Source organism: Caretta caretta, chromosome 10 (genome assembly GCF_965140235.1).
Source record: "Caretta caretta isolate rCarCar2 chromosome 10, rCarCar1.hap1, whole genome shotgun sequence".
NCBI lineage: Eukaryota > Metazoa > Chordata > Testudines > Cheloniidae > Caretta > Caretta caretta.
The window spans coordinates 32,814,001-32,827,872 of NC_134215.1; the positions used below are offsets into that span (position 1 = coordinate 32,814,001).

The window sequence follows — 13,872 nt, forward strand, 5'->3', positions numbered from 1 at the left end:
AGGATTTCTGAAAATCTCCTGAGGTTTAAGCCAATCTTATGGTCTGGAGGCGCACCTTGTGCTCTTGCTCCTGGCCCCTCAACTCAAGGCACTTTTCTTTGTCCAGAATGAGAATTTATAGAGGCTCCCTAACTGCTGAGCGGGCTGGGAGCCTCCCTCCGGGCCTCATTGGCCAGAAGGCACAAGGGACTCCACACGCCATCAGCCAATGAGACACCCAGGATCGGTTTAAAGCCCCCCCCCCCCCCCCCGCGCGCCCTACAAAAGGCGATACGGGCGCCCCCAGCATCTCCCTGCCAGGCCAGCCGGGCGGGTGGGGCGGTAGCAGGAGGCGCGGAGTGTCTCTCTACCGGTCCAGACAGGTGCCCCCTGGGGCCGCCGCCCCCAGCCCGCACCTCTCTGCAAAGGTAAGAGCTCCGCTCTCCCTGGCAAGCGCCCGGCTCTGGCTTCGCGCCCGCCCGCCCCGTTCCAGGCTTAGCCCCGCAGCTCGACACGAGGTTTGGCAAGTTTGAGGAAGAGACGTCTCCTTTGATACCCCCGCCCCGCTCGGGCGCTGCTCCAAGAGGCTGCTGTTCCCAGCACCCGGGCTGCGAGGCACGCAACGAGCGCATCCGCTGGGTCCGGGCAGACGTGCGGGCATCGGGTTTGGATCTGGATCTCGTCGGAACGTGGCTCCTTTCCTGATCTGCCCCCAAAGGAAAAGCGGGGTGGGGAGAGCAGGTCCCGGGCGGGGTTGGCCTCGCAAAGCTGGCTCTGTCTGGAGGCCGCTGGAGCTGTGGGTCCGATCGGATCCGCACGCACCCGCGCCTCTAGCCTGGTTGCATAACCAGCGTCGTGTTCATTTTGTGGGTGGGGGCAGAGGGGGCCTCTCAGACCTTAGGGGCTGTGACGGCCTTCATCCCCTGCCGGGGGATGGAACGGGAAGATTGCCTTCGGCAGAGGGTCTGGGGCTTGGCCGGGATCTCCTGTGTTCCAGTCCCAGCTCTGCCTGGCCTGGAGACACTAGCTCCGTGCCTCGGTTTCCCTGTCTGTAACAGGCTAAGCTTGACGTTGCCCTGCCTCCCAGGTGGCAGTAACCGGCCTCTCAGGAAGCCTGCTGTGGGTCCAGCTGTGTCTGGCATAGAGTAGAACACCCCTCTTGTAGATGCCCCAGGTTGGCCCTGCCTGGCTGCCATGAGGTTTACTGGGGAGCCCAGGAGCCACTGAGTGAGAGGGGACTTTCTGAGCTGCCCCATCCTGCTGCCGCTCGGGCCCTCCTGGCAGCTAGCGATGGGTCTGGCTCTCCAGGCTCTCTGCCACGCATGTGGCTGCTGGTCCATTCTCAAGCTGCTAGCGCCTGGGGCCACCCTGAGCCGCCCTCCCCGGTGGCATTGTGTTCCCTGTCGGCTATGCAACGCACCCGGTCTGTCGGCGCACGACCTTAATGAGCGTCATCATGAGCCCTTCAGTGGCAGCACCTGGCCACCTGCGGTAACAGGAGAACTCCTCCCTGGAGGCCGCCTCAGCACTTTTGTTTTCCACACTGCACGTCGCAGGTGAGCAGGGCAGAGCCAGGTGCCAGTGTAACTCATCTCGTCGCAGGTGGCAACTGCTCGGCCTTTGTCTCCCTGCCGGCTGCACAGCTCCGTCCCTCGCCTGGGGAGCAGGGGATTCAAAGCCTGGGCACTGCCCTCGCTCCGTGCAAAAGGGGACTGTACATTTGAGGGTGCATTTTCCAAGGGTCAGAACCAGCTGATTCTTTGCCCTTCTCCTTGGCGCTCCCTGAGCAGGTCCCTGTGCTGCCTCAGTTTCCTGTGTGTAAATGCAGATGGTAACACAGGGTTGGAAGGTGCTTTGAGGTCCCTGCTGGAAGGTGTCAAAGATATGCCTGTTCTATTATGCTGGAGCCTCCTCCAGCAAGGTCTGACTGAGGTCTTCCTGGAGACCTAATAATGAGCTGGGGGTGGGGGGTTCAGGGCCAGACTGTATTTACATGAACACAGCCACTCTTCTAGGTGCGAGCAGACAGAGCTATGTTGCCCAAGTTATCAGTTCTGGCTGGCACTGGAGTACAAATCACTTTAATGCTGAATACAGGGCTCATGAAATGTTATCCTTTATTGTACCAGTGAAGGGCACCAGGACTGTGCATAGCCTGGCCTGATTGAGGTGGGGCTCACCCTCAACTGAACTGAACTCGCTAAGCAGGGGGTTTGGATGCCCTCTGCCAGCAGAGGTGGGGAGGATTTTGTGCCTGTAGGTGTTGACTCTGCCTAAGGGTTACAGGCAACATCTGACCTGCCCCACTCCACTGTTTAAACACAGAACTGATCAGCTCTAGCTGTTCACTTAAAATGAAAGATTCCCAGTGGAGCTTGAATTTCCTGCTAATCAGGTCTTAGTGTTGACCGGGTGGTTTCTGCAGAAGAGACTGTCCAGCCTGCAGCAGTGAGGTTCCCTCCCTGAGAGCTGAAATCACTGAGTACCAGGGGAGAGGCCAGGGGCAGCAGATGAATACAACAGCAGGGAAGACGTTGCTTGAAGTTTCTTTCTGTGAACGCTGGGTCTCTGCTGACCAAGGACAGCAGCTGTGAGTGGGGTGTGGTGGAGGGGGTAGTGTGTTACAGGGGCATTTGTTGGTTGGACTTGCACACCGCCAGTTGAGAAGCGGAGGCCAAGGGGACTGCCTGTACTCCGGGGCGAGAGTTTTGCTCATGGGCAGACATGTTCGAATCACGGTTGTGGTGGTTTCCCCTTTGACTACATTTTCTCCAATACGCACAGACTCTACTTGCGAGTGGGGTGCTGTTGCCTCTTAGAGGCACCAGGGGAGGGGAGTGTTTAGTTTTCCCTGATTACTGGGTGGGGGCTTGAGCCAGTTCTGTGTTGCATTGTTAAGAGGGGCTCCTGGATGTTGAAAACCTGGCCCTGGTTGCTGCCAACTCCCTGGGAGTGTAGCCCTTCTGCCAGGTGGAAAGATCCACATCCTCAGGGCTGTGCTGGCCCCAGCAGCTCCTTGAAACCCCAGCCCTAGCTGTCCACTCCCTGCAGCCTGGGTCTCTCCTCCCTCCACCCACAGATGTCCTCCCCGGCGGTGTGTCTCACAAGGAGCTGTGCAGGGCATGGGAGAGGGCTGGCCTATGGCTGACGTGCCTCTGTTCTGCCCCGCAGTGAGAGTGGAGGGAGCCTATCCGCGGAGGATGCCCATCCTTGCCTCACCTGACATCGCTGCCCGGTTCAAGGAGAAGTGGCTGCTGCTGCACCCTGAGGACCGGGACAATGTGGGTGGGGCTGTGACCTTGGACGACAGCCTCACCAGCCTGCAGTGGCTCCAAGACTTTTCCATTGTCACTGCTGATCCGGAGAGACCACCTGTCCCCAGCCACCCTCTCCACCAGCCTCCCCAGCAGCTCTTCCAAGGGTCTGAGGCCCCGGCCAGCCCACCAGCAGGAGACACTGCGGCCAAGGGGATGCCCCCGCGCCTCGGCAAACCCACCTCCACAGCCACCTCCCCTAGCACCAGCTACCTTCCCGGCCTCGGCGCGGCAGTGACTGATTACAAGAGCAACCCTGGGGTGAAGCCCCCTTACTCCTACGCCACCCTCATCTGCATGGCTCTGCGGGCCAGCAAGCAGGCCAAGGTCACCTTGTCAGCCATCTACAGCTGGATCACGGAGAACTTCTGCTACTACCGGCATGCTGAGCCCAGCTGGCAGGTGAGTCCGTGGCTTGAATAATTAACAGCCCTGTTGAGGCAATGGACAATGGAGGCCTCCGTCTGTCACCAGGAGGACCGGGGCTCCACAGGTGGATAAATGAGCTGCGGCATTTGATTCCTTCTGCCTCGGTCACCCCCCATTGAGGCTGCATGTGCCGAGGGGTGGGGGTGGGGAGCGCAGGGCACGGTTTCTCTTTCTCTGTTGCTTCTTGGAAGACCCCAGCAAACGCTGTGTTTAGCTGTGTGGCTGCTCCTTCACCAGGTGTCTTCTGGAGTGGGGATTACTGGAAAGATGGCTTATCCACCCTTATTTCCATGTGGCCTTTCACTCTACAGGTGGTAGAGAGAGTGTCTGCTTGGGACTGAAATGCAGCCACCTCTGGGGTGGGTCACGGCTGTGGGAGAGCTCCCAGCAAACCTACCGAGCGGTCTCCTTTCTCAGTGGGTCAGCTCTGCCCACTCGTCATGGTGGCCATGCAAATTGCTTCCCCACCTCCGCTGTGCAGAGAGGAGCTTGCTGGGATTTCAGAGGGATAAGTGACAGGACTCGGGGGGAAGGTGGGCCTCCAAGAGCCAATGTCTCTGGGTTCATCAAAAGCCCCTCTCTATAAAGAGCGGGGGATGAACACACCGGGCTTGGTTGTCTAGACCCAGGGCTGCTAATGGGGCCACCTGAGCTCTGGCAGGGAGGGCTCTGGGCCAGGGGGGTCCCAGGAGGCATTGGCAGGTCTCTGACCATGCTGACAAGTGAGCAAGAGGCAGATTTGACCCCAGGCGTGTTGTTCCTGCTCCTGGGAGCTGGACATGGACAGCGTAATGCTTCCGGGCAGCCCTGCACCCATGCTCACCATGCTACCCGCCCCAAGTGTTTTGACACCATCGCTCCGGTCCCAAAGACTCGTGAGACTGGCTGAAAAAGCCTGTGATTCTAACACAGGCAACAGTGGGTGTTTTTTCTCATCGGGGTGTGGAAGCTGCTGGGGGGGCGGGGAGAAGCTGGAAAACATGGTCCCAACACGCATTCTTCTTAGACCAAGCTGAGGTCCCCATTAGCAACACACCAAGGCCGTGTGCACCTGCTGGGCAGCGTCAGGGCAGGCTGAACTAAGCAGGGCTAATCCGCGGGGCTGCTGCCAGACCCCCTGGTGGCTGCAGCTTAATTCCAGCCCAGCCATCCCCAGCTCCAAGGGGGAGCCCAGCCCATGCAGCCACACTGCCTTCCCTGAACAGTCCAGGCTCCACGCGGCCCCTTCCTCGGGCCTTCCTGCTGTGGGCAGCGGGTGCTGTTCTGCCCAGCCGGCTCTCTGGGGGCAGGGCAAAGACCCTCCGAAAGACACAGGACTAGTCCATGGTGTCTAAGCCCACACGGGCTCTTTGCTGGTCCCTGCCTTGCTGGGATGCCTGGGAGTGTCTCAGGAGAGGAGCTGGGTGGGGTGGGTGTATGGGGGTGTGTGACACCTGCCCAGCATGTCCAAAAGAGCCCTTGCTGCCCAGATGGCACGTTCAGCCCAGCACTGCCCCCACAGGCCGCACCTTACCTTGCTTGTGGTCTTCTTATAAGCCTCAGGCTCAGAAAGGTGCCAGGAGCAGCTCTGGGGAGGAGCATCTCCCTGGCCGCAGCCCATACACCCTTTGCTCCTGAGCCCAGCTGCAGGGGAGAGGGGTCCAGCGTCTGTGGCCCATTCAGCTGGACAGGGCTGTGTGTGACGTGAGCGGTTGGTTTCGGACCTGCCCGTGCTTTTTATAACGGCTGCTGCATAGCCCTGGGGGTTGGGGGTGGTTTGCTGCATCAGGAGCAAGGGCAGCCTCAAGTGGACAGGCTCTTCTCTGCACTTGGTCCAGAGCTGCTTGTCGGGGGGCAGGGAAGGGCCCTGGATCTGTATCTGGAGGCTGAGGGACGGCCCTGACTGGTGGAGGATGCTTGAGCTCCAGCACAGCCTCTGCAGGGCTGCCCCTAGAGCAGAGGGGCTTGGTGTTAAGGACCCATTGAGATGCATGGGGCATTTTCCTGTCTCTGAGAGCACCGGCGTCAGGCTCTCAGCAGACTCAGGCAGGTGCCCCGCATTGGTCGCCCTCCGGTCACGTTTCTTCTCAGCCAGGAGGGCCAGAAAGGGACATTGTTAAGACTGAAAGTGGAGATTCTGCTCCGCACGTGACTGAGGCCTTCTCTTGGCCTGTAGTGCCTGAATTTCCTGGCCCCCAACCCCAAACGCTCACATGGTGAGTCACACATGGGGCCTGCAGAGGAACATACATCTGTACCATGGAGCTTGGATATTGGCAATGGGCAAAGCTGGCAATCCTGCAGGGCTATGGGGCCACCCCACGCACATTAGTGGAACATGGAGAGGTGAAGGGACTGGCTAGATTGGGTAAAAGGTGCGAATGGTTGGGACTGGGAGTCAGGAGGCCTGGTTCTGATCCAGTTTCCTTCCCAGGTAAGTCACTTAGGCCCAGATCCTCAAAGATCTTTAGGTGCCGAACTCCATGGTCCTTAAAGCCCACTGCCTCGGTTTCCCCAGCTGTCCAATGGGGCGAGTGCTATGCACTCTCTAGGTGCTGGGAGGACTCAGCACGTCCAGGTACTGCTGGCCCTGCTTTGCCACCGTGTCCTTCATGGGCCTGTTCCTCCTTCTCTTGGCTGCAGAACTCCATCCGGCACAACCTGTCCTTGAACAAATGTTTCCGGAAGGTGCCGCGGCAGAAGGACGAGCCAGGCAAGGGGGGCTTCTGGGAGATCGACCCGCAGTATGCCGATATGTTCGTCAACGGTGTGTTCAAGCGGAGACGGCCCCTGGCCGCGCCCTACAGCCCGCCACGGCAGCACCCCACCGTGCCCGCCCCAGAGGCTGGGTGCAGCCTCTTGTCCCCCATGCCCCACCTGGGGGACAGGCAGCCAGGGCACACCCCTCACCAGGCTGCCCATGGCCCTCTGCACCAGCATGGCCAATGCTGCCCCCTGCTGGATGCCCCCAACCCCCTGCCGAAGCGCGCCTGCCTGGCAGCCAGAACTGCCTCGTCCCCTCTGCTGCCCTCTAGTGGCGGAGACGCAGAGGCCCTGCGGGGAGATTTCGACTGGGCCGATGCCTTTGACGACGTCTTCCAGGGAAACGGCAGCAATTTTGAGGACCTGGATATTAACGCAGCGCTCAGCTCGCTGGCTACAGAGGTGGACCTTGCCATGCAAGGCAGCTACATACCCCCTGCTGGCAAGTGGGGCGCTCTGGCTACCAATCACCCGAGCCCAGGGGCTTCCCACGGGGAGGATTTCACCCCCTTTGCTGACGCCCCCCAGCACCCCTGGGAGGAGGCGAGGGGGGAGGCACTCGGCAACCCCTGGGGCTTTGAGCAGGGTTTCAACTTCTGTGACAGCTTCCTCAGCGAGACGCAGCCCTGGGACAAAGTCGATGCCTTCATGTGATCCCCCTCTCTCTTCTGGGGCAGGGCCCCAGGAGCCCGTGGGCTGCAGCGCCCAGCCCCCCAACTGATCGCTCTTCTCTGACTGCCCCTCACTCAGCTGAGCTGGATCCAGGCCCTGGCAGGTTGCTGAGGTGCAACCATTCCCCTGCGGGGAGCGCTGGGCCCCTGCCTGTCTCCTACCCCCTGGCGTGAAGGCAGGCCAAGCCCATAGAGCACTTGGGAGAGCAGGAGGGACAAGGCCCTGTCTCTCTGCTGTCCCCAAATGCCAGCACCTGCGGCTTCCTGAGCCCTCGTGCAGGGGTCGCATGGGGACTCATCCCCCCACTCCCAACCCAGCAAGCTGTAATGCCCCAGAGCGGCGACTTGGCTGTGCAGTGACCATTGCAGGGCAGGCCGGATCCTGGCCCTAAGCCACAGGAGGCTCTGTGCCCCATTGTGGCCCCCAGGTTGCAGGGGGGCCAAGGCGGCAGCAGCTGTGGGGCAGGACCACAGGGGAGGCGCCTGAGGAAGCTGTAGGGGAAGGGAAGGGGTGGGCAGGAGGCTCGCAGGGAACTGCCATGAATGGCATCGTGCCCAAAACACACCAGGATGGCCCAGGACAGGGGGGAAGAGCTGGCACCAGAGTTGTGTAGCCTGCCCCAGGAACACCGCTGTGGGTGACCCGCTTCTTGGGCTGGGAGGGGCCTCTGCTGGGATCGCCCCAGCCTGGGAGGGAGGAGGGAGCAGCTGTGCCATGGCGTGAGTCCCACTGCCAGGACTTGGGTATTTGGCAAGTGGCCTGGAGACCCAGCCGCTCCTCCTGCTGGGAGCTGCTGATGTCCAGCCAGGGAGGGGGGTGAGCTGGCAGTGTAATTCCCTCCTGCAGTCGCCCGTTGCAGTAGCTGAGCCTTGAGCTGCAGGTCTACCAGGCAAACCAAAGGAGCCTCTCCTGGCTGCATGGCTCCAAGCCAGTGCTGGCCACTTTCCACCCCTAAGGGAAGCACCTGGCTCTGCAGCAGGGCCCTAGCCAGCTTCACCGCTCCTAGGCCTCATCTGGGCTGGCGGCTAGGCATGGCAGCCTCCCCTCCCCCTCAGGGTGAAGATGGCAGAGGTCACCCTGCCTCAGGAGTGGGCAGTGCTACCCTTTGGAGCAGGGAGCCAGCGAGAGGCAGAGGCAAATGGGCCAGCTGGGTCCTGTTCCCGCCTCTGACATTATCCTGCACTGTGAGCTTGGGCAAGTGCAGCTTGGTGCCTCAGTTTCCCCACCTGTGAAATGAGGAAAATGATGAGCCGGGGGTTGAGCAATGAGCACCCCCCAGCACGCTGGAAAGTTTATGCCTGTAGCTCCAGCCCTGCAGTCCTATACAAGGAGCTGCATATTAACTTCTGAAGAGCCGCACATGGCTCTGGAGCCACAGGTTGGCCACCCCTGGGTTAACCGACCCTAACCTTTAGCCCCCAGCCCCGTGGGCCAGTCAGCCAGAGCAGCCCCAGCCGCAGAGGGCCCAGCCCCTCTCCCCTTTATTGGTTAACTGTTTAAATGACCTAATTGTAATAGTTTTAATGGTTAACTTTTAAAATGGATATTTTACATCCCTAATTAAGAGGGAACAGAGGCAGGGTGTGAGAGTGAGAAAGTGTGTGTGTGGCTGTGAGTCCCCTACAGCCATTCAACGGGCAGCCCAGCTTTGCCAGGCCAGGCCGCAGGTGTTCTTGGAGATTTCACAGAAAACAAAGCACAAAATCTCAATGGATCTATGGACGCTTCTCAAACCGTGCCCGTCGGAGCCGTGCCCGGGCACCCAGACGGCAAAGAAGCCAGGCTGAAGCACATCCTTGTAGCCTTTGGCCTGAAATCTCTGGGCCTGCCATGGCCCTGCAACCTGGCTGAATTTGTAAACATGCCCATGCACATTCATGCGTGTCAGGAGAGTCCGACTGAACGTTTCCCATTTCCACCCACATCCTCCCATCCCCCACCCTGCCTGGGCCGTGGACACGCAGCGTCATGCAAACGCTCCATGCGTGTCGCTACGGTCACAGTGACGACTCACCCTACACCAGTGCTCAGTGCACCTGTGCCGAAGCATCATTGACCGGGCAGCCCCTGTTCCCTGGATGATGCGCTGCTGACAATGGGTTCTTTCCCTGCCGGCGTCTGAGCGTGCAGCGAACGAGCCTGCCGACCTGGCACGGCACTGAGGCTCCTGGGAGAAGCCACATGCTGAAGTCTCTGACTTGTGCAGCTTTTTGTGTTTAATTCCCTTGGGTTTTTGTTTGTTTATTGTAAAAGACAAAAGGAATAAAAATGGACCCCTCCTACAGCGTAGCGTTCAGTTCCAGCGTTCACGGCCCATTGCATGGGCTGGGATCGTGCCCAGCTGCCCCCCAGCACACAGTGGCACGGCTCCTAATGCCAGGCTGAGAACACACCAGCCCATCGGTGTGCCAGGCAGTTCTCACCCCTGATGGAGGAGCGGGGCGGGTGGCAGGGCAGCCGAGGTGAGCGAGCCCCGTGTGGCGAGCAGGGCTGACGCCAGCTGGGCCAGCTCATATGGGCATTGCTGCATCCAGGGGTGCAAACCTCCAGCGCAGGGTTCCCTGGTCCAGATGTGAACGCGCCAGGGGCCTCTGTGTCCCAAGGCTGCCAGGCCTCACCCTGCTTGAACCATCTGGGCAGCAATCTGGTGCTCAGCACCTCCAGCCAGGTGGAGTCCAGCCCCTCTGCCCCTCCCACCTCATGGAGAGCCTCAGGTCATTCCCCCTTCACTGCTCCCCAGCCCCACCTCCCTCTCTGAGCCTCACCCCACCACCACCAGCCAGAGCCCTGGCACCGGCTCACCTTGCCCAAGGCAGGCTTCGCCAGGTGGCTGCTGACCCCCATGATCCTCCACTCCCACCCTATTCTGTGTGCTGAGCACTGGGCTGGACTCTTTAAGCGGAGCTGAACGGCTGCCTCCCACGCAGTGGCATGGAAAGGCAGGTGCCTCCTTGGGGTCTGGCCCTTTTATCCATCTCAGCTCACCCCGCAGGCTGAGGGACACCACGCAGAGAGACTGCCCCTGGGCTGCGGGAGATGGCGCCATTGCTCTGGGTGTCGCACTGAAATTTGGCTGGGGCTGACCTCTGCCCAGAGGGCACTGCCCTTGGAGCTGCAGTCGCACCCGTGCCCGCTGCGCGCTCTGCCAGTCTCCCCCAGCCTGGCAGCAATGCCAAGGGAATCAGGACAGAAGCAAAACCCCATTTTGTCCCCACCCCTCCCCACTCCCTATGGTACTGTTCAGCCTAACCAGTTTAGCCAACAGCTCACTGACTCCACAAACCAAAGCCAAAGTGCCTTGCAGCCCAGGCCCCTTGACCCCGCATAGCCCCAGTGGGCACGGCCTTTTGAAGCCAGGAGCTGTAAATTGACGCAGGAGGATGAATGGCATGAGCTGGAACTGGCTCCGAGTCCCTCCCAGGGCAGCTAGCGGGATCCCCAAGCAGTGGGGCTGGCTCAGCTGGCTGGAGCTAGGACCAATGGCTGCCTCTCACCAGTGGGCAGCACTGCCCCAAATCCCCCTCACTGCTCTCCCCCCCACCCCATCCCTGGGGCTGGTCAGCAAATACTCAGCACAATGTGAAGTGGGCTGAGCCCGGAGGCTCAGCACTTGGGCTGGCTGCCGTCCGGGGTCCGCAGAGCCAGGCTAGGAACAGAGACTGGGGGGCGGGCGCTGGCTGGGTTCAGGTTGCTGGGAATGCTGAGCTTGCTTCGCAAGACCTATGGCCTGGGCCAGTGAGCCCCAGACTGCGGCCCCCCAAAATGGACCCAGCTGAGGGGTCCCGTTCTCTGCACCTGCAAGCTCTGTTTTAGACCATGTTCCTGTCGTCTAATAAACCTTCTGTTTTACTGGCTGGCTGAGAGTCACGTCTGACTGCGAAGTTGGGGTGCAGGACCCTCTGGCTTCCCCAGGAGCCCCGCCTGAGCGGACTCGCTGGGGGGAAGCACCCGCGAGCCTCAAGTGGCTCTTTAATGTGCCTCCTGCTGCCCTGTGCAGCCCATGTGTGATTTCATTGTTAACTGATCAGAGTTATTAACCAATCAGGAGGCTTTTACTGTGTAATTAACCAATTGCAGTTGATAAAATAATAAACCTTGTCAGTGATTTTGCTGTGAGAATAATAGCGAGAGACACACACAGATATATGTAGAGAACCTCAGTATTTCCCCTGCCATGCTGTTTAAATAGGATTTGCGCTCCGGTGCCAGAAACAATGAATGCACACGACCGCAGCTCTTTGGGGAATGGTGAGCGCTAATTTGTCTCCTGAACCACTGAGGTTTAGCACACTGGCCTAGGCTATTTGCATTGCCCGCTCGAACCACTGTCCCCTCTCCGGCTGCGGGCTGGCTTAGGCAGGTGCCCCGTGCTGTCACATTTTGGGCAGTACCATGGGTGATATTTTAGGTAAATCATTTAATGAGCTGATTGGCATATTTGAAATGAACGGACACATACCCATATCTGCTGCTGCAGTTGGTGAGGGCATGGGTGACCGCCCTGGTGGACACGGCCCTCTGAGTTCCTGCAGGGCATCGGGGCAAGCTACCCTGCCCCCACCCTGCCAGCCTGGCGCAGCCTGATCTGGGAATTCTGGGAGCAGTGGGAGCCTGAGGGGTCACTGAGGGATTGGGGTTTAGGATGACTGCCCCCCATCATACTCTGACCCCTGGCCCATTCTCCCCCTCTTTGCTTCTGCCTCTTCTCTGGCAACAACTGTGCCCACGGCCTGTGGGGGGTGGGGGGGAACCCTGCAGCTGGGCACATGATGTTGTGGCTGGCTCCATCTGCCTCCCAGGCTCCCCACTGCCCCCATCTCTAGGCCTCACCCAGCATGTGCCTGATGCCCTGCCCATCCTGCGGGTATTGGAGCCCAGCAAACTCCCACCACGAGGCTCAGGGCCAGCCCTCCCACCCCGCCCCTCCCATTGGCAGGGGGCTCGTGCTAGGGCATCTCTGCTTTCAGTGCCATTTTATAATCCGTTGCATTGAGTCCCTAGGCACTTGGAGAGCCAGGGCTGGGCATGGGGAGGCTAAGGGGTTACAAGCCCTGCTGAAATCTCAGCACCTAATCCTGGGCACAGACCCACCCAGAGCACCCAGAGCTCCAGGCACAAGAACCTATGTACTGCAGCGAGTGCCCCTGTGGGGCCTGGGAAGCCCCAACCTGCTGCCTTGTGGGGCCCTCTGAGCTCCCCACACCCAGTGACTCAAACCACCCCACCCGGCTGGGCCTTTCCCACACATCCCTGCAGGACAGGGGGCACACAAACCTACATGGGGGCAATTCCCCAGGGCTGTTCACAACCTGCCAGAAACGGTGAGACGGAGGCCCTGTGATTGGCCAGGCTAGGCCCCGCATTTCCTTCACACGCTCTCTGTGCAGCCCTTACTCAGTTCCCCCTGTGGCAGACGGGCAGTGGGGACCCAGTAGTGTGTGTGTGGGGGGGGTTCCTGGTCCCCCTTCTGCTAAGGGATGGGGTTCTCATAACAGGCCTGTGCTGGAAGCGCTAACCCAGCCAGACCCCTAGGGCCTCCCCACTGCCCCCAGGCTCTCTACAGGGCCCTTTCCCCTGCCCTCGGTGCGGGCTGGCTCTTGGTCTGGGCTCGCTGCGTGGGGCTGGCAGGTGGAATGTGGGTGGCATGTTTGCACGCAGGCGGTAGCTGTGAATGTCATGCACGAGTGCACAGGACTGCATGGCGCGGGCTGCGAGCGGGAACGGAGCCCAGCGGGTGGGTGCTGGCAGCTCCTGCCAGCACCGGAGTGACCGGCACTGAACCCGGGCACACAATGGCTGATTAACCCCCTGGCTGCCGGGCTGTGGGACAGATGCAGAAGAGGGGTGCCGGGAACAGGGGCATGTCACCTGCAATGTCACGCTAAGCTACTTGCAGGAAAGAGCTGGCTGAGCTTCAAGCCCTGCTTCCTGGAGCCCAGCAGAGCAGGCAGAACTGGCCTGGTCAGCCCTGCCTAGGAATGGGGCTGGGAGTCCCCACAGAGCACATCCCACTGGGGGCTAGGGCCAACCTGAGCTCCTGCCCCACTTCACTAAAGCAGGACAGCGTGGTGGGGTCCTGCACAGCCCCTTCCCCTTGAGGGGCTGGGTTTAGTGTGGGACCGAGAGCAGTGAGCAGGAGCTGACCCACCTCCCTTTGCACACCTGGCAGCTTCTGGTCCAGACTAGCAGGGGGTGGCGGGGGCTGCCTGTAATGGTTGAGGGGCAGCAGCTGACCTGTAAGCGTGGGGAGCCCTGGGCTGGGATAGCGGGGGGTTGAGGGGCAGAGCTGGGGACAGAGGAGAGCCCAGGGCTAGAATAGCAGGGGGGCTCTGGGTCAGGATTGAGGGGTATTGGCAGAGCTGGGGGGGCAGCCTAAGGCTAGACTAGCAGAGGAGCTGAGGGTCAGGATTGAGGGGCACCAGCAGAGACAGGTGGCACAGGTGTAGTTTAACTTCTATATTTCAGGGGGGGGGGGCAGCTCCAGTCACCGCTGAAGAGCTCAGCTCTCTGGACTGGGCCAGAACCGCTCCAGAGGCAGGGCCCCAGGATTCAGTGCCAGGCGCTGGAGGGAGCCCCAGGGAGCAGGCTGTGGGCTAACCCAGCCCTGGGACCAGGCTGCATGGGACACAACTGGGCCCCTCCATTGCTCAGGAGTCTTGGCCCTTGGGCATTTCACAGGTCAGGTCCAGGAGCTTCCCAAGCTCAGTGTCCCAGGTGGGGCTGGGTGGAGGGAGGT

General features: G+C 60.6%; 1 protein-coding gene across 2 annotated transcripts; it reads left to right on the forward strand.

Moving 5' to 3' along the window:
• Positions 1-269: 269 nt before the first annotated feature.
• LOC125643298 (forkhead box protein J1-B) lies at positions 270-8,052 on the forward strand. 2 transcript variants are annotated; one of them, XM_048865684.2, is made up of 3 exons: positions 270-407; positions 3,151-3,695; positions 6,345-8,052. In XM_048865684.2, the coding sequence occupies exons 2-3, from the start codon at positions 3,180-3,182 to the stop codon at positions 7,116-7,118; spliced, it is 1,290 nt and encodes a 429-aa protein (XP_048721641.2). In that variant the 5' UTR covers positions 270-407; positions 3,151-3,179; the 3' UTR covers positions 7,119-8,052. The 2 variants fall into 2 exon arrangements, with proteins under 2 accessions (XP_048721641.2, XP_048721639.2); XM_048865682.2 differs by lacking the exon at positions 270-407 and adding an exon at positions 421-1,535.
• Positions 8,053-13,872: the final 5,820 nt, after the last annotated feature.

Bases quoted from the DNA above. Each gene is read 5' to 3' on its own strand.
- LOC125643298 (XM_048865684.2), top strand. From the start codon at position 3,180: ATGCCCATCCTTGCCTCACCTGACATCGCTGCCCGGTTCAAGGAGAAG. The intron at 3,696-6,344 runs GTGAGTCCGTGG...TCTTGGCTGCAG, and splicing joins ATGCTGAGCCCAGCTGGCAG to AACTCCATCCGGCACAACCT.